This window comes from Sturnus vulgaris, chromosome 15, assembly GCF_052056855.1.
Source record: "Sturnus vulgaris isolate bStuVul1 chromosome 15, bStuVul1.hap1, whole genome shotgun sequence".
NCBI classification, from domain to species: Eukaryota; Metazoa; Chordata; class Aves; order Passeriformes; family Sturnidae; genus Sturnus; species Sturnus vulgaris.
The window spans coordinates 18205096-18230327 of NC_142257.1; the positions used below are offsets into that span (position 1 = coordinate 18205096).

At 51.6% G+C, this 25232-nt stretch overlaps 1 protein-coding gene across 5 annotated transcripts in view; it reads left to right on the forward strand.

Moving 5' to 3' along the window:
• LOC106861308 (protocadherin gamma-C5-like) overlaps positions 1–23553 on the forward strand; it is a 38140-nt gene extending 14587 nt beyond the window's left edge. For 4 of the 5 annotated variants that reach the window (XM_088173896.1, XM_088173893.1, XM_014889604.2 and 1 more), the window contains exons 2-4: positions 2115–2173; positions 16247–16335; positions 21008–23553. In XM_088173896.1, coding sequence (XP_088030022.1) covers positions 2115–2173; positions 16247–16335; positions 21008–21234 — 375 coding nt within the window. In that variant the 3' untranslated portion in view covers positions 21235–23553. The remainder of the gene's footprint in view (positions 1–2114; positions 2174–16246; positions 16336–21007) is intronic. The other variant, XM_088173894.1, reaches the window with a different exon arrangement.
• Positions 23554–25232: the final 1679 nt, after the last annotated feature.

The following is a 25232-nucleotide window of genomic DNA, read 5'->3' on the forward strand; positions in this document are numbered from 1 at the left end:
GAGCGATTTCCTCTTTGTAAAGCCCTTCAGCCATTCCAGCACTGCAGAGACCGTGGCTGCCTATGAGCAGGTGACCAGCACCTTAGCGAGTCCCTGCGATGGGGTAAGAGTTTCCTTCTGTCCTCTCTGCTGAGTGCAACAGTTTGTCATATCCAGGCCAGCTGGCTGTTCTCTGTCTGTCCTTCCTCCTAAGACGGTGGCCTCAGGGAACACGTGTCACTGTCATCTCCTGGGAGGTGGCAGGTGAAAGTTTTGGCTGGGTTTGATGCAGGTGGGGGAAGGGGCTGGGCAGCGTTATTGAATCAAAGGCTCTGTGTCTGTAGCAGTGGAGAGTTTCCCCTTGGCCCCGCTCGTACTTGCTTCTATTTAAAGCGATTCTCAGCATGGTCAGGGACTTCTTTTTGGGGGTTAAAGTTCTTCTCTTTAACCCCTTTTTCCTGCACGGCACATGAGCTGTGCTGTGGAGGAGGTTATCCGAAAGGAAAGTCTGCCTGTGCCTCTTTTGCTCGGTTTTAGAGATGCATTGTAGAAATTTCTCATTTCCCAACCCCCAAGTGTTATTAATTACTGCCTGTGCCTCAGCAAGGGATCATTTTCCAGCTTGGTCGTGTTGAGCAAGGAGCTGAATTCGGTATTCAGCACTAAAATACTGAAATATCAGGAGTGACATTATTCACAGAGATCCCGGTGACCTTATGTGCCCTTGGGCTTGCAGAGGCTGAGGAGTGGCAAGCTTTGAAAACTTGAGCTGTTTGTACTCAGGTGCCTAAATATAGATGTAGGTGACTGTGTTTAGCAGGAGCTTTCAGAACTTCGGGATATAAAAAGCAAAGCAATTTTGTGTCACAAATGCCTGGCCTAAATTTGAAAATGGTAATTACGACAGGAATTCAAAAAATGGAAGGGCTATTCAGAATATTGGGAAGGGTTTATCTAGTGCAGTATTGTGTGTCAGCGTGTGCAAAAATGCATATCTGAAATCTGGAGGGCAAGTCTTGAAACAGCTTCATTTGCATGCAGCATGGGGACCAGTGGGGCATCTATTTTAGGGGAGTAATTTATTCTAATATCTTCTTTCATGAGCATCATCAAAGCTGCAGAGAAATTAGTGAGAGCACATCTACCAAATAAAAATCTAGGTCAGCTCTACTCGTCTTCACTTTTCCTTAAGTAATTGCATGTACAAGCAGAATAATCCTATAAAACTGATGTTCCACTATGAACTGCTCCTTCCTAAAATAGCTGAGGGAAGTGTTGTCCTTTCCAGGTAGTATGTCATCGCTCTGGAGTTCATTAAGATGATCATGATTTTCGGAAGTGTGTGTGTTTTCCCGACAGAAACAGTTGTGCTCTTTAGTGCTTTCCACAAAGGCATGATTCAAACAGGAATATACAAGCTTGCTCCATGTCCTTCCTTATTTACAAAATGTGCATTGTCTGGTTGTAAAATAACACGGGCAGAGAGCGATATGGGGGTTTATTAATGAGGTTACAAAGTGTGCTGCTGTGTCTGAAGGTTATTGTGTCTCCTAAACAAATAATGCTTTTTTTTCCTCTTGCTGTCGGAAGTTTATTCTTTCCTCTGTGGACAGAAAAATATTGTAGTGCTCCAAGGCCACAGCAGCTAGGAAAAGTCATTCAACTCCAAAGCATTGAGAGCAAGATCTCAGGCAGGCCTTTTTAAGGACAGAAGAAGCAGAGATTAGGAAGGTCTGTTACCATTTTACCTTGGGGCATTAAAAGCATCTTTCTCAGTATCAATTAACTCTGCCACCCCCTCGCACCCCCCTTCCTCCTCCAAGCTCATTACTGTGGTACCACTGCTCCTGCTGAATTCGTGCCCTTATCAGTTTATTTCATGCTTCATTTCTTTCACAGCCTGCTTTCCTGAGCTGCTTTGGAAGATTATTCTCTGAACAGTTTTTGTCATGCTTTTTTTGGTATTCACGCTGCTTCAGAAATACTCCAAGAAAGGGGGAGGGGGGAGCTTTCTCTTTGTTCTAATTGATTTTCTTCACTTGGACAGAACATGCTGATATTCCAGACTGAAATAATCCAGGATCATTTTCAAAGGCAAGAATGGAGGTATTAAAACTCTTCTTTTTTCTTTGCAGCAAGCTCAGCCTAACACAGACTGGCGTTTCTCTCAGACCCAGAGACCTGGAACAAGTGGGTAAGTGGCTCTTTCTTCATTTATCTGTGGGATGAAGGTTTCTTTTCTTGGTGTGGCACTTACAGTGCTGGAAAGTCCAAGAGTGGCAGCTCTGACAGTGTCCCTGTCATTGATGGAGTCAGGAATGGAACCAGGGCTGCTCCTGTGTCACCTGTGTTTGGTGGGGGTGTGACAGCTGCTGTTGGCAGTGCTGTGTCTGGGTTTGGTGTCTGCACCTCAGGAACTGGAAAGAGTTCCAGGTGAAACCAGGAGATGGTTGAAGGATTGCACAGTGGGTTTCACAGAGAAAAGCCTCTTTGCTAAAGCAGATTCTGAAAATGGAAATTCCTTCCTGAGTCAAAAATCTTAATTCCTCTCCCTTCATGGAGGCCACTGGAAATCGCTCAGTTTTTACCAGTCATGGGACCTTGAGCTCTGTGCTGCTGAGCTGAGAAGCACAGGATGGGTCAGGGAACCTCAGAGCTTCACCTGGTCCCACCTCCCTGCTCAGCTGGGTCACCCCAGAGCACAGGATTGTGTCCAGGTGTTGGAACCCAGAAAACTTTGGGATTTTTGAGCTTTCTGTGCTTTCTGGCACTGACCCCCAGGAGAACACTGCTTTTGCTTTGAGGCCTTGGAAAAGGCTTCCAAATTTGAGTGATGGAGTTAAAATCAGGGGTGTGTAGTTAGAATAGAAGTGTGTGATTTCACATGGTGAAAGGTTTGGAATTTGGGGTTTTTAGAATATAGTAACAGGTATAGGACAAGATGAAAGTTTTTGGGTGTTGTCTCTTTCTGTCTCTTCCTTCTTCTTCATGATTTCAGGTAGCAGTTGGACAGTCAGTGCTACACTGTGAGTCACAAGTGTTTGGTTATTAGGTCAAAAGTATAAATAATATAGGTGTTAGTGCTTTATTGGACTGTTTAGCTTTAAAAGACCTTGTAACCAGCTAAATTCACCTCCATTTTGCTCACTTTTAGCTGATAGCTAGAAGTGTTGCAAAACTCTCTGTACTTTAGATAAGTTTTAATAAACAACCAAGTCCGAACACAAAAAATTCATCTCCTTCGTGTTTTTAATCCTGACTCTGAGTAAAGAAAAAAATACAAAACAAAACCAAGCCACTGATAAGGTGGTGCAGTTAACCCATTTACATCCAGGCAGTTCAGGAATATTCCTAGGGAAGGAGATTGCACATTTCTCACTGTGAGGTGTGTGTGAGGTCAGAAAAGGAGCCCCAGCAGCAGAGCAGACACCTCTTGCCTCTGGCCCACCAAGGTTTGCTTGTCTTGGTCCACAGTGAGAGACCACTGACAACAAAATGTTGGTTTTTGCCTCTCCCATCTTTTCTCGTGAGTAGAGACAGGGATCTCCTTTCAGAGGGTGAACCCCCTTGAAGGAGAGAACTTTAACTGAATTCCACCTTTCTCTGTGAATAGCCCTGTGTATGAGGAGACTGGCTCCAGGATAATTTTTATGTGAAAAGATTAGGGCAGAGCTGAGGATTTTACTCCCTGAACAATCAGGAGTAAATTTGGGTGATTTGCTTCCTCACCTGGCTGGCTCAGGCTCTGTATTTCTGTGCTTTGTCATTCCTGGTGGCCACTTGGGCAGCTCCTGTGGAGGTTAAAATGGCAACATGGGAATACTGGGTGCTGGATTTTGGTGTCAGAGCTTGCAATTAAACATCTGCACCAGCTGCCTGTGCCTGACTCTTTCCCTGGGTCTGCCTCAATAATTTATCAGAAAATGAAGAGATTGCTATAGCCAACTTGTTGAAGTGATTAAACTTTGCTATTCCAGCTGATAAAGCTAAAATGGAGTGAGGCTTTGATGTAATTAGATAAAGTGCTCATAGTAGAAGCTGGCCTTGGACTTTAAAACAAAGCTAGAGCTGCAATAGTTTTCTCAGAGGTCTGTTGAGTTCCCCATCACTGGCAACATTTTAATCAAGGAAAATCTTTCTAAGCATTTCTGCTCTAGTTCAAATGACAATTAACAAAGCCCTGTTAATGCAGAAGTGCTCCACAGCTGCTGGAATTGTTTTGCTGTGAGGAGGCAGCAAATGAGCCCCATCAGAGCAGGCTCTGCTGCTCCCTCTCCCAGCATCCTGCTGGGGCTCTGCAGGGCACAGTGATGCAGTCCAGACCCCCTGAGCTCAGTGACAGGGACTTTTCTCAGGTCATGGGACAGTGACACTCCGCCCAGCTCCCAGCCCCTGCCTGGATCTCTTCACAAGCTCCATCCCCTTCCCAGCGCCTCAGAGGCAGCAGCAGCAGCAGCTTGTGGCGTGGGAAGAGAAAGGGCAAGAGGAAAAGCAGCCTCAGCCTGTTGGTGGGGAGCTGAAGGAGGGTGACATGTTAGTTCTGCGATGTCACTGCTGAGGGTCTGTGACCTGAGTGCCCAGGACAGTCCCTGGAGCAGCTGCTCTTCCATCACAGGATGCTTTGGGTCGGAAGGGACCTTCAAGCTCATCCAAATCCAACCCCCTGCCCTGGGCAGGGACACCTCCCCCTGGCCAGGTTGCTCTGAGCCATTTCCATACCAGGAGAAAAACCCTGACTTTAGAAAAAGACTTTGCCCAAGCACAGGCTGCTGCTGAAATAACTGAGAAAACTCAGTGCATTTTAATTCCTGCTGCTTTTCCTCATTTGCCTGTGTCCACATTTGCAACAAAACGGCACTTGCAGATTTTTTTTCCCATTTCTTTCATCCTGTTTTAAGTGAAATGAAGGGGGATGTTTTTAATGCAAACTATTAAAGGATGAAAATAGAAAGTGCTCTCATATGTTCAGTGCCCAGCCCTGACATCTCGCTGGTGATCAAACAGGCAGCTCCTGGAAAGCAGCCCACTCCCCATTGTGCTGTTCCCAGCATTTTGATGCCTGGTGTGTGAATTCCCCAGGCACTGCTCAGTTGTACAGGCATTAAAGAGGGGGCAAGAGCAGCTCCTGAGCCTGGCTTGCTGTTCTCTCCCCGCTGTTAAAAATGTACAAATGTGTCTCCTGCTGACAGGTGAAGCTCTGTGGCACCACGAGCTCTCTGAACCGCAGGGCTCTGCTTGGTGCTAGGGGAGCACAGCCCTCCTTTTAGCTGAAAATCAAAATAAGGGATGCTCTTAACTCTGCTCTTAACTCTGTTTGACCCAAATTACAGAACAATAAAGACGCAGCAGCTTAGGCCAGGGGTTTGGATGGAGCGTGGGGGGAGCCTGGCACTGACCCTAAGCCAAGCTCAAACCCGTGCTGGGATTTCTCCCTTGCTGTCTCCATGGGAGCTGGGGTAGAAACAATCCTGTGTTTTCTCACATATAACCCAGCCCATCACAACAAATCCCACATGGCTCTGGGCACCTGGAACCAGGCAGAACAGCTCGATGAGGCACGGAGCAGCTCTTGATCTCCTGCATCGCTGCTGCTCCAGGACAACAAAGGGAATCTGCTCTTTGTTCTGAAACACCCGAGAGCTCTGGTGCACATGCTCAGGAGGAGCTCAGACAATATGCTCTGAAAATGTGGTAGCGAGGCAGACCTGAGCAAAACAGGATTAATCTTGTTCGGGAGAAATAGGAGGATAGGATGATTAATTTAATGATGTTTGTGTTTTGTTTTTCTTAAAAAAAAAAAAAAAAAAAAAAAAAAAAAAAAGCCAAACCACGCCCGTGCTGTCGCTGGGCAAATGTAAATGAATCCAGACTGATTCCGAGCAGCAGATGCCATTCCCAGATAAATCAGATCAGTGGCTGCAGCGGAGATTATGGTGATGAATTGGCCAAAGTGGAGTAAATGAATGGTCCAGCAGCATGGCAGGATATCCCTGTGGGATCCTCGCTGTGGGGTTTCCCTGTTGGAGGAGGCTGGGGGTGTGTGGGAGGAGGGTGCAGGGATCGGGGCTGCTGCAAAGGACCCATCCTGTTGTTTTGCTTTGTTTTCATTGTGCTCTGCATGTTCGTGCTGCTCTTTGTTTTGGTGTCCGTGTGATGATTTGTTCAGGAAAACACCGCGCTGGAGGCAGGATTTCCTTCCTGCAGGATGGGGAGGGCTCTGTGCTGCTCACAGGTGGGCATGAGAGGTTGAGACAGGCCTGGGAGGCACCTCATGGCAGGACTGAGGACAATTTTGGGCTTTGTGGATGGGCTGGGAGGAGATGCCAGGCAGGAGACACCCCAGAGACATCGGCAGGGGACTCACAAGGAGGTGGGAGCAGTGTGAGAATCCATGGCAACTCCAGGGAGGGAGGAGCAAAGCGTGTAGAGAAGATGCAGAATTGCCATTTCACACCCCCCCTTCCATTTGTTTTCTCCAATCCTAAATCCCCCCCTTTTTTTTTTAATGCATCCCGAAGCTGTTGCTAGCCAGGTTTCCCCTCCCCGGCTGAGCACAGCCAATGGTGATGTTCACTTTCGTCTCATTTGTTTCTCAAACAGCGTCACAGCTGCCCTGTGTGGCCCCAGCCATCATCCCCCCCACCCACAGCACGAGGGGCTTGGGGCTGACACTGGAGATGCTGCAGCAAGAGACAGCCAGGAAGGAAAAGAGGGATTTATTTTTATTTTTTTTTTCGTTCTTTGTTTTGTTTTCATGCAAGAACTTCCAAAGTTGGGCTTGCAGAGCTATCAACAGGCTGCCTGTGTGTGCTGGGGGCTGGGGAGAGGAATAAAGAATAAGCTTTAAGCTCTCAGGGGTGTTCTTGTGGCTCAAAACACGCAGGTATTGCCAAGGAAAGGCTTGTGGTGTGTTTTGGGGGGTGCAAGACTGTAGGAACCCTGAAACCTGGGAGTTTTGAACTTTCTGTCCAGTCAGGCACTGACCCCCAAGGGAACACTGCTTTTGTCTGGAGGCTTTGGAGAAGGCTCCAAAATGGAATGACAGAACCAGAATCACTGGTGTGTGGTTTGAACAGAGGTGTGTGATGTCACATGGTGAAGGGTTTGGGGTTTTAAAATACAGTAATAGGTATGAGACAAGATGGAGGTTTTAGGCCATTAGTTCTTTCTTCCTTCTTGTCCTTCTTTGTCTTAGATTTGGGTGGTATTTTTTAATTGGATAGAAAATGCCACACTGCAGGTCATGGGTGTTTGGTCATTGGGTCAAAAGTAGAAATAATCTAGGTGTTAGCTTTTAATTGGACAATTAGGCCTGAAAAGACCTTGTGATGAGTGAGGTACATTGCCATTTCCTCATTTTTTAGCTTGTTAGCTGGAAGTGCTGCAGAACTCACTGTGCTATAGATAAGAATTAATAAACAACCGAGTCCCAACATGAAACTCCATCTCTCATGCTTTAATCCCGACTCTGACAGAGGAGAAAAAAAAAAAAAAAAAGAAAATGAATACATGACAGTGTCCCAGGACACTGACCCCACCTCTGTGTGTGTGTGGGGACATCCCAGAGCAGCTGGGACCAGAGAGGGGAACGGGGACATTCCTGGGCTTACACAGAAATACCCAGCAGAAGGACAACTGGCCACAGCTGCAGGCTTTGCCCACATCCTTCCCAAAAATAAATAATGGCAGACCCAGGAGCCACGGGGGTGTCTGTGGGAGTTGTAAAACGCTGAGGAATTCATGCTGAGAGTTTTTGTGGTGTTGTAGCGGATCCAAGAGCAGGTGCTACCGAGCACCGGTGGGGCTGTGCAAATAAACAACGCTGGATTTTCTGCTCATTCATGGAAAATGTGGAAATGGGCACGTGGAAAGGCTGCTGGACAGGCTGCAGCTTCTCACTCACAGGAGCAGCAGAGGGAAGTGCCACTGTGGGAAGTTTAGGAAATAATTACAATTCTCACTCACATTGCCATCCCAAATGCACCCCAGGGTGAAGCCAGCAGTAGTATTTGCTTTGCCAGGCGTGGCTCCACACGTTTTGCAGGTGAATTATCAAGTCGTAGCAGTCTCTGGGCTAAAATTCCTGCTTTTCTGACTGGGTTGTATTATTGAGTAGCAGTAGATGGAAATCTATTGGAGGGCATTGCTTTGAAGGAAGAGCCATCATTTAAATGACAGTGTTCTCCTAAGAGTGAGAGCTGCTGGGATTTTCTGGGGACTGGGAATCTCTGAGTGCAGGAATTGTGCCACTGGAGGAGTTTTCCCCCCCTGCCAAATCCTTGAGGCTGAACAGCTCAAATCGCCAACTTCTACCAAATGCTGGGGAGCCTGGGAGAGAATTTTGGGGAGTATTTGGGGTGGTTGTTTGTGGGTTGATGAAGCCCACACCAGTCCCCAGCCTGTTTGTGTGGCTTTGGCTCAGCAAACACCTCGCAGGGAACCACAGAAGCCCAGGAAGGGTCAAACTGTTTTATCTGTCAGGTTTGACCCGGTGGGTTGTGAAACAGAAAAGATTGAAGACAACTTAGAACCTCATGGCTGGAGGGTGTCCAGGGCAGGGAATGGAGCTGGGAAGGGGCTGGAGAATCCCTGAGGGAGCTGGGAAGGGGCTCAGCCTGGAGAAAAGGAGACTCAGGGGGGACCTTGTGGCTCTGCACAACTCCCTGACAGGAGGGGACAGCCGGGGGGATTTGGGATCTGGGAACAGGGACAGGAAGAGGGAAAAGGCATCAATTTGCACCAGGGGAGGTTTAGATTGAATATTAGGGACAATTTCCTCTCTGAAAGGATGATCAAGTGTTGGAACAGACTGCCAGGGCAGTGGTGGAGTCTCTATCCCTGAAGGGATTTAAAAATCGTGCAGATGTGGCCCCTGGGGCTTGGCTTCGTGCTGGAATTGTCAGTGCTGGGTTAATGGTTGGACTCGATGGTCTCTGAGGACTTTTCCAACCTTGCAAATCTGTGATTTAATTATTGGGGTTTCCTATCAACCCTGCAGACAAAACACTGCTTTTAAAGGACTGTGAGGCTGCTCAGAGCCTGGCTTTGCTCTGAGCACGGGCTGCAGCCTTGTGGTGCAATTCTGGAGTGGGTTTGGGTTGCTGTGGCAGGCAGGAGCTGTTTTGATGCTGGGAGCAGGACTTGTCCCTGGATAACTCCTCTCCCTCTTCCTGCAGAGCTGATCTGATCACGGGATTGGAAGCTGAAGGTTTTTGTGGAGATGTGTCCTGTCCCATCCCACCTCCCCTTCCACAGAGCTGGTCCCCTGCCACCTGTGAGCACTCCTCACTCCTTAACAGCCCAAATCTCAGCAGATTCAGTATTTGGGCTTTTTTCTACTTCACCCTTTTAAACTATTTCCTTCCCTTAAGGACCATTTTGGGCCAATAATCCCTTTATCTGCATTTGTCATGGCCCTTGAAGTCTGAACCCTCCAGATCCTGCCAAGTGGGACAAAAGCTGTAAAGACTTTTGTAGAGAAAAGGAAATATCCCGGTGATGGGATGTGTTTCTCATTGTGGAGAGCCCCCAAGAATATCAGGGGTTTCATCAGTTTCATGTATAGAAAAGCTATTTTTGGTAATTTAACAGGTGCTACGTGTATTAGTTGAATTTTTCTCTCTCCATCTGTTTCCTGCACAGCTGAGCACATGCCATGGCCGGCTGCAGAGATGGAACTGAAAAATAGGCACAACAACATTTCCAAAGAATTGCTCAAAATATCCTTCCTGGCATGTCTGGGACACGGGTGGTGGCAGGATGGCCTGGGGGAAAATAATTACTGGTCTGGGCTCTGTCTCCTTCAGGAGGATTAGAAGAGTTCCAGGGAAGGGGACACTGCCCTGACCCCACTTTTAGGAACATTGTGGGGTCCCAGCAGCTCCACAGGCTGGAAGTAAAGGCTCTCCAGTGCTTTGGGGGAGCTGGAAATCTTCCCCCACTCACAATTCCTCGCTAACAATTTCAATTGCATCTTTGCAAAGTCATGATCTTAAAGCTGGGCTCCCTCCAGGCTCCCTCCAGGCCTCGTAATTGCATTACAGAAGTGGACGGGAATGTGCAGAGCGTGGGGGAAGGGCCGGGAGCATCCTCGGCCAGGGAAGGGGGGACGGGAAATTGTGGATTTCTGGAGCTGATCCCGGTTTTTGGTGTTTTTTGGGGGGTTTTTTGGGTTTTTTTTGTTTGTTTTTTTTTTTTCTTGGAGGCAGGGGGAGGGTGGTGGGCTGCGGGATGCTGGCGTGGGAAGTAGGACAGAGGGATGCTCGCCCTGGGCTGTGTCCCCAAGGATCGAGGCTGTGTCCCCAAGGATCGAGGCTGTGTCCCCAAGGCTCAGGGCTGTGTCCCCAGGGCTCGGGGCTGTGTCCCCAAGGTACAGGGCTGTGTCCCCAAGCTCGGGGCTGTGTCCCCAAGGCTCGAGGCTGTGTCCCCAAGCACGGGGCTGTGTCCCCAAGGCTCGGGGCTGTGTCCCCAAGCTCGGGGCTGTGTCCCCGCACTCCCAGAGCACAGAGGAGGCTCAGCATCGGCAGGGACGGATCCGCTCCCTCCCACTTGTCACTTTGCCAGCCTGGGAATGTTCAGGCTGAGATTTTACTGCTGCTGCTGCCTCCGGCTGGAGCCGTGTGTGGGAGGCAGCGGGGGGGATGGGGAGGAAGGAGAAGGGCAGGGGGGTTTAGGCAGGGGGGCAGCCTGAGGCCAGCAGGGAATGGGGCTGCAGGAATGGGTTTGAAGACCCCCCCTGGCTCCGGGGGCTGGCTGGGGAGGGCTGGGAAATTGGGAACAGCATCAGGGACTGGCGTGTAAATGGGGGTGAAAGGAAGAGAAGTAAATCCCAGCCACATCCCCTTGCCCCAAGTGGGGAAGCCTGGGAGAGGGCACTGCCATAAGAGCCAGAAAACCCCAAAGAAGAGAGGAGAGAGGACGCTGAGGGTGTCCCGGGAAATGCCCAGCCCAAGCACTGCCCACAGCCCTGCCAGGCGCCTCGGAGTGCCGGGGTCCCGTCCTTGGGGACTGAGCTGCCCTCTCCATCCCCTGCGGCTCTGACAGCGCTGCCCTGGCACGAATAAACTTTCCCAATTTGTTGTGGCGCTGCTGTGACTCGTGTTTCCAGCTGCAGAGCAAGGAAAACAATTTTTCAGGAATCCATCGGGCGATTGTGCGAATAAATGTTTGCGAGGGCTTTGGCTGCCATAGTGACGAGCTCCATGGCAACCCAGCAAGGAAATGAATAATTCTGTGCTCGAAGTGGAATAATTTTGTGCTGGAAGTGGAAGATGAACAGGGACCTGATGGCTGAGGGTGCTGCAAATTAGCTGATGAGAAAAGCACCCCCGGTGTGGGTGCCTGTGGGAGCTCTCGGGTTGGGATGAAGATGGATGCAGTGGGGCTGCCAGAAAAGCTTTTTGTCTGGTTATTCCGTGTTTTCCACGTTGAAGGGAGCTCCAGGTCGTGCAGGGGCTGTACCTGCATCTCCTGCCCTGTTCCCCTGAAGATGCTGCACCCCTGGCTTTGTCTCAAATGTGGCTTTGATTCCTTCTCTCCAGTTCTAGCTACGCTGGAAGCATTCCCGAAAATGAAAGCCAGCTCTTTTCTTGGCTTTGAAGTGTGGAGTAGAACTGAACAGAGAGGAGAAAAAAAAAATCTATCTTATGGGGGATGGGTTTTTAGAAAAACACCCAATTGAATCAACAGCATTTGTATTAAAACCAGCGAGTCCTTGGAGTATTTCCATAGGATCCAGCCCTGCCTGCAGCAGCTCCCAAAGGTGTGGAGGAGTGGGGAGCAGTGGCCAGGGGGGTTCTGGGGTTCAGGGCAGGGAAGGCTGCTCATTGTTGAGTCAGTGATTCACGGCTGTGACTCACAGCCCCATCCTATGGGCGTGGAAGGCAGCCAGGTCTGGCCATCAGCTGTGTGCGTTCTCTTCTGGGAGGTTATTTTTGGATGTTTTTAGATTACAGCCCTCGGGTTTTTGTTTTTTTTTTTTTTTTCCTGTGCCTCTGAATTCTGGATGATTGCACTGCAAGTAATTGAGACACTTGAATTTCCTGCTTAGAGAAGTGAGTTCAATGCTTTTTTTTTTTTTTTTTTTTTTGCAATGCTAAGGCATTTCCAAAATAGCTTTTCTACGTGGCGTCATGAGGAGCAGGCAAACAGCTTTGTGCAAAATTCGGGAGCACTGGGTGCAGTAAGGGTGAAAAAAAGGACATAGGGGTGTCAGGTTGAACATGAATCACCAGTGCACCCTTGCACTGACTGGTTTTACTGGTCAGCTTGTAGCCAGCAGGACAAGAAGTTGCCCTCACAGCACTGTGGCACTCACAGATCAACACCCGGAGCACTGTGCCAAATTTTGGGCTCCTCACTGCAACAAAAGCAGGGCCATGAGAGCCGCCAAAATGATCTGAGCACTGGGGCCCAAGGCAGGGTTGGGGAAACTCCTTCTGCTTGGAAGTGTGGGGTTTAGGAGCACTGCAGGACCCTTAGGGACCCTTCCAACCCAAACCATTGTAGGATTCCGTGATTCATGCCCCTCTTCCAGTCCCATTTTGTGATTTTTCAGGGAGTTAAGGGGATGTCGGGCTCTGGGTGTGCCCCACACGGTGGGGCAGTGGAGGGGCTGGTGAGGTTCATGCCAGGAGTTCACGTGCTCATCCCTCACTAAGACCACGAGGAAGAAAAAGGGTCTGAACTGCTGCCCATCCTGAGCTGGTGCTGCCCAGTCCTCCTTCCCTGGGACACACAGCTCTAGAGCAAGAGCTCAAAAACAAGGTCCGAGTTTCCTGGGCTGGTTCCTGGGAGGGTTGGACTGTGCCACTCAGACCCCTCCCAGGCTGCAGGGACTGCCCAGACCCTTCATCCCTCCCTTTCCAACCCATTCCTGGCCAAATCTGGTGCCCAGCGATGCCAGCTCTCCCGTCTGTGCCTTCATGCAGCCCTGGGGCCAAGGTGGGGTGGGGTCAGGAGTCCTGGTGCAGGTGAATTTCCTGACCACGGTGTGAGCCTTTCCTTCTGTGCATTCCCATTTCCGTGGGACACTCTGGAGGCTGTGATGGGGGGCAGGAGGAATTTCTGTACAGGGAAGCTTGAAGGAGTTGCCTGAAGGAGGGAAGAGTCTTTTGGGAGGTGGAAAATGTGATGCTGGCACTGCCACATCCAAGAGGAAAATTGAACCCGAGCCTCTGATTTCAAAACAGAGTTCAAGTCACTGGAATATTACAATTTAAAGAAACACCCAGAATGTATTTGGCATTTTTTTGTGCTTTTCCTCCCCCATCTCTGGGTACCACCATCGTGTTAGGGCAGCTCCCAGAGCCAGGACCAGCGGCTGGGAGGCTCGGGGATGTTTCTGAGCAGCTTTCCCCAAGCCCTGAAAAACCTGGGAACTTCATCTTGCAGCTGGGGGTGGGGCAGGAGCTGCTGGGGTTAACGGGTGGCTGAATGGGTTGTGGTTTGCGATGGAGTTCAGGTTCCTAAGTCCTTTATTGGATCTAGCCCGGGGCTCTATTCCCAGCCCTGGTTGTGACATTAACAGGTCACTGCAGCCCCAGGGTTGTCCCCACCTTGTCCTGGCACGGCCCCGAGCCGGAGTCTCGGCACAGGCATCACGGAGGAATCAATTTGGGAGGCGAGCACGCCTCATTTCTGGATTTTTTTTGAAAGCGTGCCACCACTCACGGAGAGCAGCAGGGCTGTAAATAAAGCCCAGGATGTCCTGGGGGGCGGCAGACAGCAGGTATTTCAGGATGCTGCCTGCAGGGTCGTGCCGGGGCAGCTTCTGCTCCGTTCGTGGTTATTTACATCCTCTAAAGATTAAGTGGTGTGAGAACAGCGCCCTGTGCCCGGCTGGGGATGGATCAGGCACGGGATAAAGGGGAGGGATGGTCCCGTGCTCCCGGCTCGGGTCCTGCACGTCTTTGGCCAAGTTGTTAAAGACCAGATTTTCTGCAGAGCACCCGGGAGTGTCTGCACAGCATCCTTCCAGTCAGATGTTGTTTTTCAAAGGGAATTCAGAATTCCAGAGTGGTTTGGGTTGGAAATGACCTCACAGCCCATCTCATTCCACCCCTGCAATGAGCAGGGACACCTTGCACTATGCCAGGCTGCTCCAAGCCCTGTCCAACCTGGCCTTGGACACTTCCAGGGATCCTTGGACAGCTTCTCTGGGCACAGGCAAGGATTTCACAGGGATGGTGAGAGCTCATGTGCGCTCAAGGCTTCTCTCCTTGCAGAGCTTTGATGCAGCTACGAGGTCACTGTGGCAGGTACAGAACGTGCCCGTGGGTCCATCCCAGCTCCTGAATGTCCCCATTGAGCCTGTTCTGTGTGTGAGGGGGCACTCGAGCAGGGGGATGCTCAGCAGGGCGTGTGGAGCCCATCTGGTGCCCAGCCCGTGGCACTGAGCTGGCACCGGCCGTGCCCACGCCGGCATTTGCAGCGTGCAGGGAGCAGAGAGCTCAGGCACGGAGCTGCCAGAGGGGCACCCCTGGGGTGTCGGTGTGGAGAGGGGCTGAGCAGGAATTCAGGGGCTGAGCAGAAATTTGGGAATTGAGCAGAAATTCAGAGGCTGAGCAGGAATTCAGGGGCTGAGCAGGAATTCGGGAGCTGAGCAGGAATTCAGAGGCTGAGCAGAAATTGAGGGGCTGAGCAAAAATTCGGGAATTGAGCAGAAATTCAGAGGCTGAGCAGAAATTCAGGGGCTGAGCAGGAATTCGGGAGCTGAGCAGGAATTCAGGGGCTGAGCAGGAATCTGGTGTCAGAACAGGATGTTGAGATCTCAGCAGGGCTTCAGGATCCGAGCAGCGTGTTGAAGTCTGAGGAGAGTTTTGAGGTCTGAACGGGGTGTTGGGGTCTGGGCAGGATGTTGAGGTCTCAGCGGGGCTTCAGGATCTGAGCAGGGTGTTGGAATCTAAGCAGGGTATAGGGATCTGAGCAGGGGGTTGGGGTCTGGCAGCTCCTGGGTATAAGGGCTGTGTTGGGGTCTTAGCAGGGTGTTGAGATCTCAGCAGGGCTTCAGGGTCTGAGCAGGATGTTGAGGTCTGAGCAGGGTTTTGGGGTCTGGCAGCTCCTGGGTATAAAGGCTGGCACCCCAGTGCTGGAGGGCCACCCCCGTGCCTTGCAGCCTGGTGCTTTGAGCACTTTCCTGGGAAATGGGGCAAAGTCTCTTCATGGGAAGGGTTTTCCAACCCTCCCATCCTCCCCTGTCTCACTTCAGGAGAGCTCCCAGCTGCAAGAGCAGGGCAGCCCTCATCCCAGGGAGCCAGCACACAGCCGAGGGGTAAATCCTGGCATTCCAATGGATGGAAAGGGCTGTGGGTGGTGAGCAGGGACTGGGAGAGGACACAGCGAGCAGTGAGGTCATTCCGGGACAGAGCAGAGGGGACCCCAGGAAGCTGCTGAGATGTTTAGGAAGTGTGGAGGCTCTGTAGGGGCTCTGGGAGCACAGCCCTGAGCAGTGAGGGGTGGCTGAGCACAGCTGACACCTGGCAGACATGAAAGCAGGGCTTGTTAGCCTGCACACAGAGCTCTGATTGTAGCCTTGGCCACTGAACCTCCCCAGCCAAAGCCTGTCAGCATCCCCCGGGTTTTCCCAGGCGGATCTGTGGTGCTCAGCACCCCCAGCAGCCAAGGGGAACCGAGGCAGATGCTCAGATGCTCCCTGATCTCTTCTCCAGCCTCCCCAGGATTGATCTTGGACTCTTTTCAGAGCAAATTCTGTGGTGCTAGGCAGCTGCTCCATGATGATCCCAAATCTCACCACACCATGGGGTTTTCTCACCCTCCATCACACGAATGAAGTTGTAACCTGGAAGAGCTTGAAAGGTGCCTCCACTCCCAGCCTGCAGAAGGACCTGGTCCTACAAGGGTGCATCTGCACCTCTGGGGCTTCAGGACTGCAGTTTTTGTGATTTACGTTGTAATTTTGGCAATGGATTACATTATATCCCACGGCAGGGGGGGTGGAAATAGATGATCTCCAAGTTCTCTCCTGACCCAAACCATTCTGTGATTCCACACTGGTGGGATTTTGAGGAGATGAGATTGGCTGTAGCCTCTGAGAGCACCAGGAGTCAGGAAGGTGCTGCTGGAAGCACCACGGAGTCCCCAAGTGCTTTTGTGGTTATTCTTCAAGAGCCTGGTGAGGGATGGACACCTCTGAAAGGCTCTTGGCTCCTGAGTGCTGTGTAATAGGAGGATTTAAAGCCTGCCCTGGTCCAGCCCACTCCTCCTGACTGAAGTGGAGTAACTCGCTGTTTGTTTTCTTTTCCCACAGCTCCCAGAATGGAGAGGAAGCTGGAGCCTGGCCCAGCAACCAGTTTGACACAGAGATGCTCCAAGCCATGATCCTGGCTTCAGCCAACGGTTGGTGTCCATCATTCCTGGGAAAACCCTGACTCTGCTCTGTGGGGCCGGGTCATGCTGACAGAGGAGATGCTGTGGGACTGATTTATCTGGGTTGGCTGGGAGTTCTGCTTCCACAGACCCCAAAGGTGGTGGAAAAGCACTGAGAGGGGTCAGGAAGGATCCAGGCAGAGGAGACACCTGGTTCCTGTAGGCAGGGACATCTCTGCCACCCAAACTCAAGTTTGCTTTGTACTCAAACACCATCAGGCTGTGCTGTGCTTGTGTTACATCAAAAAGCCAGTCTGGAGATGATGTTTTATAAAATACTTGGTTCCAGAAAATCACATAAATTTAACTTGCTGGAAGGTCATGAGGAAGGAAGGGAAAGGAAAGGAAAGGAAAGGAAAGGAAAGGAAAGGAAAGGAAAGGAAAGGAAAGGAAAGGAAAGGAAAGGAAAGGAAAGGAAAGGAAAGGAAAGGAAAGGAAAGGAAAGGAAAGGAAAGGAAAGGAAAGGAAAGGAAAGGAAAGGAAAGGAAAGGAAAGGAAAGGAAAGGAAAGGAAAGGAAAGGAAAGAAGGAAGGAAGTTTGTGTGTGGTTGGAGGCTGGAGCAGGGAAACAGCGAATGCCTGACTCAAAATTCCCAACAAACCTTGTGTGCAGAGTCCCTCTGCTGAACCATGGACTCATCAAAGTTCCCCCCACTGGTTGCTGCTGCCTCACTGCCGTTGTATTTGCAGGAGGGTGGTTTGGGGTCATTTTGGGTTGGTTTGTTCTGGTTTATGGCTGTGCAGAAGCCTTGGGCAGGGAGGGATGTTCCCACACACCCCCAGTCTAGTTGGTTTTGTACAAAACAAGGACAATTCTCATTCTGTACAGCACGATGGATAAAGAGCCTGGTTTTCATAGAACCTTTATTTATAAATACCTCCAAGTCTTTCCCCCCCCCTTGATTTAAAAATAGAAGCAGAGCCATAAAACCCTGTGCAAAATGCTTGGGATGTTTCCTTTGAGCTGTCGGGAGGGAAGGAATCTGAGGGAGGAGGAATGGCTTTGGTGTTGCTTTCTTGGAAAGCTGCTGCAGCTGAACTTTGCTGCTCTGCAGACACCAGGAGACAGCTGCCGTGCATGGGGAGGGGGACCAAACTCTGGGCCCAGGGAGTTGTTTACATTCAAGAGAAAGAAACAATGTGAAAATGTGTCTTTGCTCTGAAAAACGACCATGGAAAAACAGCCCTTGGGGTTGCATGTGGTTATCATCACGCAGTGTCTCCAGATCCTGGTAAATAAAGCTGTTTTTCTGGCTGCTGCTCCAGCAATCCCCAGGATCAGAGCTAAGCGGGTCCCTTCCAGGTTAAGCACGGACTTTCACGGAGCCCCGGGCCCTATTGCAGCAAATCTGCCCCAATCCCCGAGTCTCTCACCGTCCTAACCTCTCCCACGGCTCCAGTCCGCCCAGGGGGGTGATGTAAATCAAATCCCTCCTACAGACAATGCCTGTCCCTTTTCCGTGCTGCATGTGTGGATGGGGACACAACACAAGTTTTGTTGGTTTTTTTTCCTCCAGCACAGAGTTTTCGTGTCACCCTCTCTTTCTGTCCCCCGTTTCTGCTCCCTCTTTGAGCCAATGCTGCTGGTTAGAGCAGCCTTTGATTAGGGGCAGCGTTAATTGCCCATTAAGCTTCGTGTTACCCATCCCCTGGTGTGATTTCCTGGCCGTTTAAATAATCCTTAACTTTCACTGTCACCCACTGAGCTCTGTTGGAGCTCCGGGGTGGCGGGTGGGACACAGGTGATGCCTTGGGTGCATCCTTACCCTGGCCCGGGGGTTTTCCTTGGCTTGGCAGGAGGCAGCGCTGGCCAAGCCTGCACCGTCCAGTCCTTTGTGAATTAAATCCCTTTCCCAATGCTTAAATTACCATCACAAATCAGAATATCTGAGGACCTGATTTCCCCCCCCCAGGACTACTTTGCTGTAGGGTTCTGTGTCCCTTCTCAGGCCATCCTTCCTCTGGATCAGCCTTGCAGCTGGGAGCAGTGTGAAAAACCACTTTTGAGCGATGTGAATGGGCAGAGGCAGCTGCTAGGACAGCCCGAGGAGCACAGATGCTCCAGGACACCAGACACAAGGGGAGACATCCTGTCCTTAAAATACTCTGGCTCCCAGTAAGAATTCAGAGAGGTGCCATGGGACGGTGGAAAGGCAGCCCGGGGAGGTCCTTGTCCCCCCAGGCAGGGACACTCACGCTATATTGGGTGCCCTAAAAGCCCCCCCAGCAGCTGCAGCAACACGTGCTCTGGGGCTGCCCCCGACCTCCCCTCTGCCCACGGAGCGATGGAGCCACTCGCTGGTTATTTTTGCCGAAGCCCAAATTCTTGTTTTCCTTGGTTTTTTTTGGGATAATGACAGGCTGCTGGTAGAGGCTGAGCGTGACCTTTGCAGCAACAAGAGCTTTGCTTGGCAAGAGCGCCTCGGTGCCCATTTATAACCCTCTGTTGTTCCTGTTCTCTCTTCTTTTCAGCCTTAATGTCAGTGTTACCTAGAAACAGCCGGGCACCCTTACTCGGGACCTCCTGGCAGGCTGAGAACTTCACCAGCGCTTTTCTTCTCCTTTTTCTCCCCGGTGGAAGCTGTGCTGAGAGTGCAAATGAATTCGTGAGGGCTTGGGTGGTGCTGGCAGCCCCCAGCCCTTCGCTGCTCAGAGCCCTGGGATGGTCCCAGAGGGACACAGGGCAGCAATACCCAGGGAAGAGGAGGTGCCCAAGTCCACCCAGCCTCTCACTGGGCTGGGGACGATCCAAAAATAACAATTGTGCCGTGGCTGGAGGCTGTAGTCCACCTGTGAGATGATTTCCAGTCATTTCCATCCCATGGGGATCATTTCTAACACCTCCATGGGTGTGGGCTCGACTTGGTTGCTAATGAAATAAGCTGCTGCTCAGGCGAGTGAGGATTAACAATAAATATCACTAATTCCAGCCACATCTCCGCAGCACAAACCCTGCTAGGTCTGGAGCCCATTTCACGGGGGCTCTGGAAGAATTCTCTCCTGTGGTGGATGTTTCTAGAGCAGGAAGTCAAAGGCATTTCCCCACGCTGGGTCTCTCTGTTTGTTCACCCCCACCCCGGTGTTTTGGGCCTCGCTGTGTTTTCTTCCCCTCCCGCTCCAACAGAGCAGCTGCAACTTTTCAGAACTGCAGTTGCTTCATCCTTCCGACCCCTGCAAAGGGAATTTGTACACAGCCATGTTTCAGGGCGATGGTGGGATGTGCTCCAGCTTTTTGTCCAGCTTTTTTTTTTTTTTTTTTTTTTTTTTTTTCTGGCTGGCTTAGCCATCTCCATCTGCTTAGGGAAAAGCAAAGGCAACACAGAGGCGTGCACAGAGCTGGTCTGGAGTGAGGAAAACGCGAGGGGACCCAGCCCACCACCTCTGCTCCTTGTTTTTCTTTGTTCCCACAACCTCTAACTGTGAAAGGAGGGAGCAGCACCCCAGGGCTCTGCCTTGGGTGCCTTGCTGGGTGTCCCCATCCTTCAGGTGAGCCTGGCCCCAGCCACGGGCTGTTAAAGGCTGAGATGGGAGCCACGGTCTCTCATACAAAGGCTGAGTTTGAACAAACCATTCGTGTGCAGGGATCCCAGCCCGAGCTGCGCACACGCAGCTGCACCGGAGCAGAGCGAGCTCATGGCAACAGCATCACTCGAGCCCCGCCATCCCCCCCGTGCTCATTTCTCCCCCTGCCTCCTCTCATCCCCCCCGTCTCCATCTGGTCTCCAGCATCCATCAAGAGCCCCAGCATTCCGGGGGGAGCCCGTGCCCCTCCTCGCTCCGTGCTGGAGCCTTTGCATAGCGACAGGAATGAATTTGCCTTCCCCTCCCCCTGCTCCCAGATCTGGACCATCAGACACGCTCTGGCATTGATTTCCTTCGTGCTCGGCTTCCTAGAGCCATTTTGTGGTATTGCAGGGGAGGGCTTTTCTTTCTCATCTCCTGCGTCCCGCTCCCTGAATAAACCTGGCTGCAGAAAAAAAAAAATACCGCGGGCAGGGTTTTAAATGCGGCGGAAAAAGAAATAAATATTGGATTTCCTTTAATGCATCGCTAATGGTGGCTGCACAATATTTTTGTACAGGGCAGTTTCGGGGGGGGGGGGTTCTGTGCCAGCACAGCCCTGTGGGGAGCTGAGGGGTGATGTTTTGGGTTTGACACCCTGTGGGGCTGCTGGGGTGTAGCCGTGGAAAGGGGTTTTAACCCTTTAAGGGCGGCGGAAATAAGATGCACGGCTACATGGTGGTCTGTCATGACAGGAAGAAAGAGCCAAGTTTATTCAGAAACACACTTGGTTTTATAGCATGACTGCAACTCCCAGAGTAGAGAAAAGGTGATTGGTTCAGAGAGAAGACACCCCATTGCCAGGGCCTGGGCACACACCACAACAGGTGTTTTATTTTGTTATTAATTCCTTTTTATTTTGACCAAATTATCGCCCTGGGAGAAATTCTCCCTAGCCTTGAGCTGGACCAGCTCATCGGCTGGGAACAGAGCTGAAAAACTCCAGCCTGGGATATTTTTCAGGCTGGAATTTTCTTACTTTCTCAATATGTGTCCTACTCTGGGGTTTGGGGTGGGGGTCTCCAGCTGGCTTTAACATCCTGCCTTTCTCTTTTCCCCCTTTTCCCCGGCGTTCCCCACAGAAGCTGCTGATGGTAACTCGACCCTGGGCGGTGGCAATGGCACGATGGGGCTGAGCGCCCGCTACGGTCCCCAGTTCACCCTGCAGCACGTCCCCGATTATCGGCAGAACGTCTACATCCCTGGCAGCAACGCCACCCTCACCAACGCCGCCGGCAAGCGCGACGCCAAGAACGCCGCCCCCGCCGGGGGCAACAAGAAAAAATCCGGCAAGAAGGAGAAGAAGTAGTGAAGAAGAAAAAAAAAGGAGACCTTAGAGCTACAGGGCAGCCGGCTCCAGCACTCCCCCCAAAACCACAGCTCAGGCCGGAGGACGAATGTGAAATTTTTTTTTTTTTTTTTTTTTTTTTTTTTTTTGTGGTGCAAAAGTAGGAAATGCTGCGAATGTATCTCGTCATCACCAGAGCTGAGAGCAGGGGCTCGCTGCTCTCAGGTCTCGTGATGGAAACCAATCCGGAATCTAAACCGAACGCAAACAAGTGCCCTGTGAATAATGTTTTATACAGTCCCTCGGGTATTAGAATATGCAAGGGCGGAAGGTCTTTTGCCGTGTCTTTGGATCCGATTTGCTCCAAGTTAGTCCGAGGAAAGGCACAAGGCTTGTGCTCGGCTTTGCCCAGTGTAAATAATTTTAATGTGGATCTTTTAATTTATAGCCCTTCAGCTATTTTTTGGAAAGGAAAAAGGAAGTTCTTAGCTTAGAGCCCATGCTCCAGTTCTTCGCTCTTAAATTTTCCATTCGTAAAATTCACCCCCAGTCAATGATAGCGATGGATTTTGGAATTTGGAAGTTGGTAGGGAGTGCTTCAGTTCCTGCTTACCTGTCATCTGGAAAAAAAACAAAAAAAAATTGTTTATATTGCATGAGTCAAAGGGAATATGGCAAAGCTGCATCCTAAACATTTTTGGTTTTGTTTATTTGTTCTTTTAAAGTGTAACCACTAATGGCCTGAAATAAGATAAGGAAAAAGCCCTCCTGCTGTGTGAGAGGCAGGGAATTCCATGAGGAGCACGCCGAGGTGTGCGGCAGCTGCCCCGGCGCTTCTAGGGGTCTCCGAAGAAGCAGACACATCTCAAACCTTCTTTTTTTTTTTTTTTTTTTTTTTTGCAGTAAATATTTATATGTACAGTCGATGTTCTTATGGAATTAAGGCTAAGAGAGCCTCGCTCCCCTCGCGGCCAGGCTTGGCCGGGTCCCCCTCCCCTCGCCCGGGGTTGGAGGGGACACGGGGACGAAGCTTCAGTGTCTGCACACGGTGTCTGCATGCACGTCCCTCACCTCACACCTGCACTAGCGCAGTAGCTCCACGGACCCGCACAAAGTCCTCGCATGCCCACGGGGCGTGAATCGCGCCGGCAGCGCCCGAGCTCCGTGCCGGGGCTGCCCTGGGGAAGGGCTGGGTGGGGAGGGGGTGGGATGGTTCAGGCGGGTTGGGGGAAACTCGTTTTTGCTTCTCGTTGGGGACCCCCAAAGGTTGTTTGGGGTGGGCGGGCGGGTGTTACGGGGCGGCTCTTGGGGTGGGATGCGCGGAGCTGCCGGTGCATGGCTTTGGGGCGGAGTTGGTGGCTCAGTAAGTGATGGTTGTGGTGGTGGTGGTGGCGTTTGGGGACCTGATCCGGACAAGGGAACCGAGAGCAGGGGGTGACGCTGCGAAATGGGGGGGGCAATAATTGGGGGAGTGTCACATGAGACCATGCGGGGCCAGCCCGGAGGAGGGGATGATCCCGCTGGCTTTGGGCTTTGTACCCTGCGGGGAGAACTGGAGGATGAGGATTAGAAAGATTCTCCATGTGCCCATCACCACAGCACCAGGCCAGCTTCCCATAGCAGAGAGCTCTGAGCCCCCGGGGGAGGCAGATGGGGGCTTTGTGTAGCCAGAGCCAGGAGAGGAGCTGCGGGGTGGCCAGGAAGGGGCCACGCCGAGTTTCCCAGGGGGGGTGTGTGTTGTTTTTTTGGTTTTTTTTCCTTCCCTTTTTTAATCACTAACACGTAACTCACCCGAGCAGATCCAGCCCTTTCAGCCAGGCTCTCCCCACCCCTGCCCCCTCCCCATCCATCCCCAGGGCAGCAGGAGCATCCTCCGTGTTCCATCCGGATCCTGCCACCTCCGGCGCTGGCTGCACTGGGAGCGGGTCCCACCCTGTCCCCCGCAGCTGCCACCTGCCCCTCCTCTAGAAACGCTGTAGCTGAATCGTAGTCTTTATATTTTTTCTTTTTAATCTGCAATCTGAGGTAGCGTAGTGAGTGTCGTGTATTTAGTGGCGTGTTATTTTTAATCGCGGTAACTAACTTGTGGACATCAGTATTTTCAATTTTCTCTGTATCTTCTTTCTATGTGGTCTGTGCTCCGAGTGTACGTGAAATGAAACACGTTTGCCCTTTCAATGTGTCTAATATTGAATTATACTTATATATTATATATATGCTTATATCCTTCTTATACCCATATAGACCAACGTCGATGTGTTACACGCAAGTTTTATACTCTAATATTTATATTGCTTTTTTTCTTTGGGAAAAAAAAATAATAAAACGGTTTCTTCTGAATGGATGGTATTTATTCTGACGGGAAAAGGGAGGCACAGATGGGGTCTGGCCGCCCTGGTGCTGCTGACAGGGGGTGCTCCAGCAGTGGGGATGCTCTTGGGGCATCCCAAGGTGTTCCCCAGGCCTGCTCTGGTGGCACCTCCATCCTCTGGTCACCCAGGCCTTCGAGCAGAGGGAGACGTGACTGAGGGCGTGATGGGGTGGGTACCTACAGCCCCAAGAGGATCCAGCTGCTCCTCTCCATCGCCGGCAGGGATTTGGTCACTGCTGCCCAGTCCTGGAGGACCTGGAGAACCAAACCCAGCCGGGATTCCATCACCACAGGAATCCACTCTCCCTTCCCCAGCCCTGATTTTGTTTCCGTGCTGTCCCCTCTCCGCACTTGGGGACAGTGGGTGGGACATTCAGACATCGTAACCGGAGCTGCTCCCCGGCCAAAACAATCCTCCCACCCTCTCTCTGCGGGGGTCCAACACAGCGGAGGAAAAACATCCCGTGGCTCAGGGTGTCGCAACCCTGGAGGAAAAAAAATAAACTGCTGCTGGCCAGATGTGAGGGAGAGGGCGGGGGAGGCGGGGGCAGAGCAGTCCCGGGAGACAGACAGACAGACAGACAGAGCCCGGGATTGGGGGTTGGGGCTGGTCCCTCCTGTTAGCAGAGCACAGGAGGCTGCAGGTGTGCAGGGCACAGCTCCCATCCCTGTATTCCCATCCCGTCTCTGCCCAGGTGAGGCTCTGTGGCCTCCACCCTCTGCCCCCCGAACCCCTGAGACAGAGACCCCTGAAAATCCCCGCGCACCTCTCAGAGGGACATTCCTCTCCCCAAATTCCCTTGCATCCCACAAATCCAGCTCTCCTTCCTCCCCTGTCCCCTGGGGACAGCCCTGGTCACACACCCACACACACGGAGAGGGGGGTTCTAACCAGAGCATCCTCCTTTGGGACAGGCCACAGGGGAGGCCACGGGGGTCAGGGCAGTGACAGGGCAGGGATTTGCTGCTCTGCGGTCCCTGTGACACCGTGTCCTCTGTCCCCAGCCCCGGAGCTGCTGTCCCTCCCATGCCGGATCACCTGGAGTGCATCAGGGACAGCTGCAGGGGGATGGTGGGGATCAATCCCATCGACCCGCAGCTAATGGACAGCAGGGCTGAGCTGCTCTCCATTCCAGGTGCCACCCGCGGGTTGTCCCCAGCAGCTGTCCTGGCCGGGGTGGCTTCATCCCAGGGCACAGGGCATCACTGCCCGCTTGGCTGGTGATGCCACCTTGGTGCCTGTGATACCTTGGGTTTTAGCTTTTCTATTTTTCACAATCTCTGCTGCTTAGTGTGGAACTCTGAAACTTCACATGAGGTGTCGGTGAGTTCTCTTCACAGGGGACTCAGACAAAACAATTCCTTTCTAGCTGGACAATCAAGGACAACTGGCACCCAAAAAGCAGAAACAGCAGCGAGGGAAAGGGGGCAAGGCAGGGGCTGAGACTTCATAGCCTGGGGCTGTGGGTGGACCATTGACCCCAATGTGCAGATGAACCAAAACTGATAAAAGTGTAAAACTCGTGCCCAGGATCCAGCTGGGATTTGATTTGGGTGTAGCCCTGGCCGGGCTCTTGCACTGCCCGAGGTGAATCCTTTCAATAAATCCCCATTTTATTCCTTTCAATAAATCCCGATTTTATTCCTT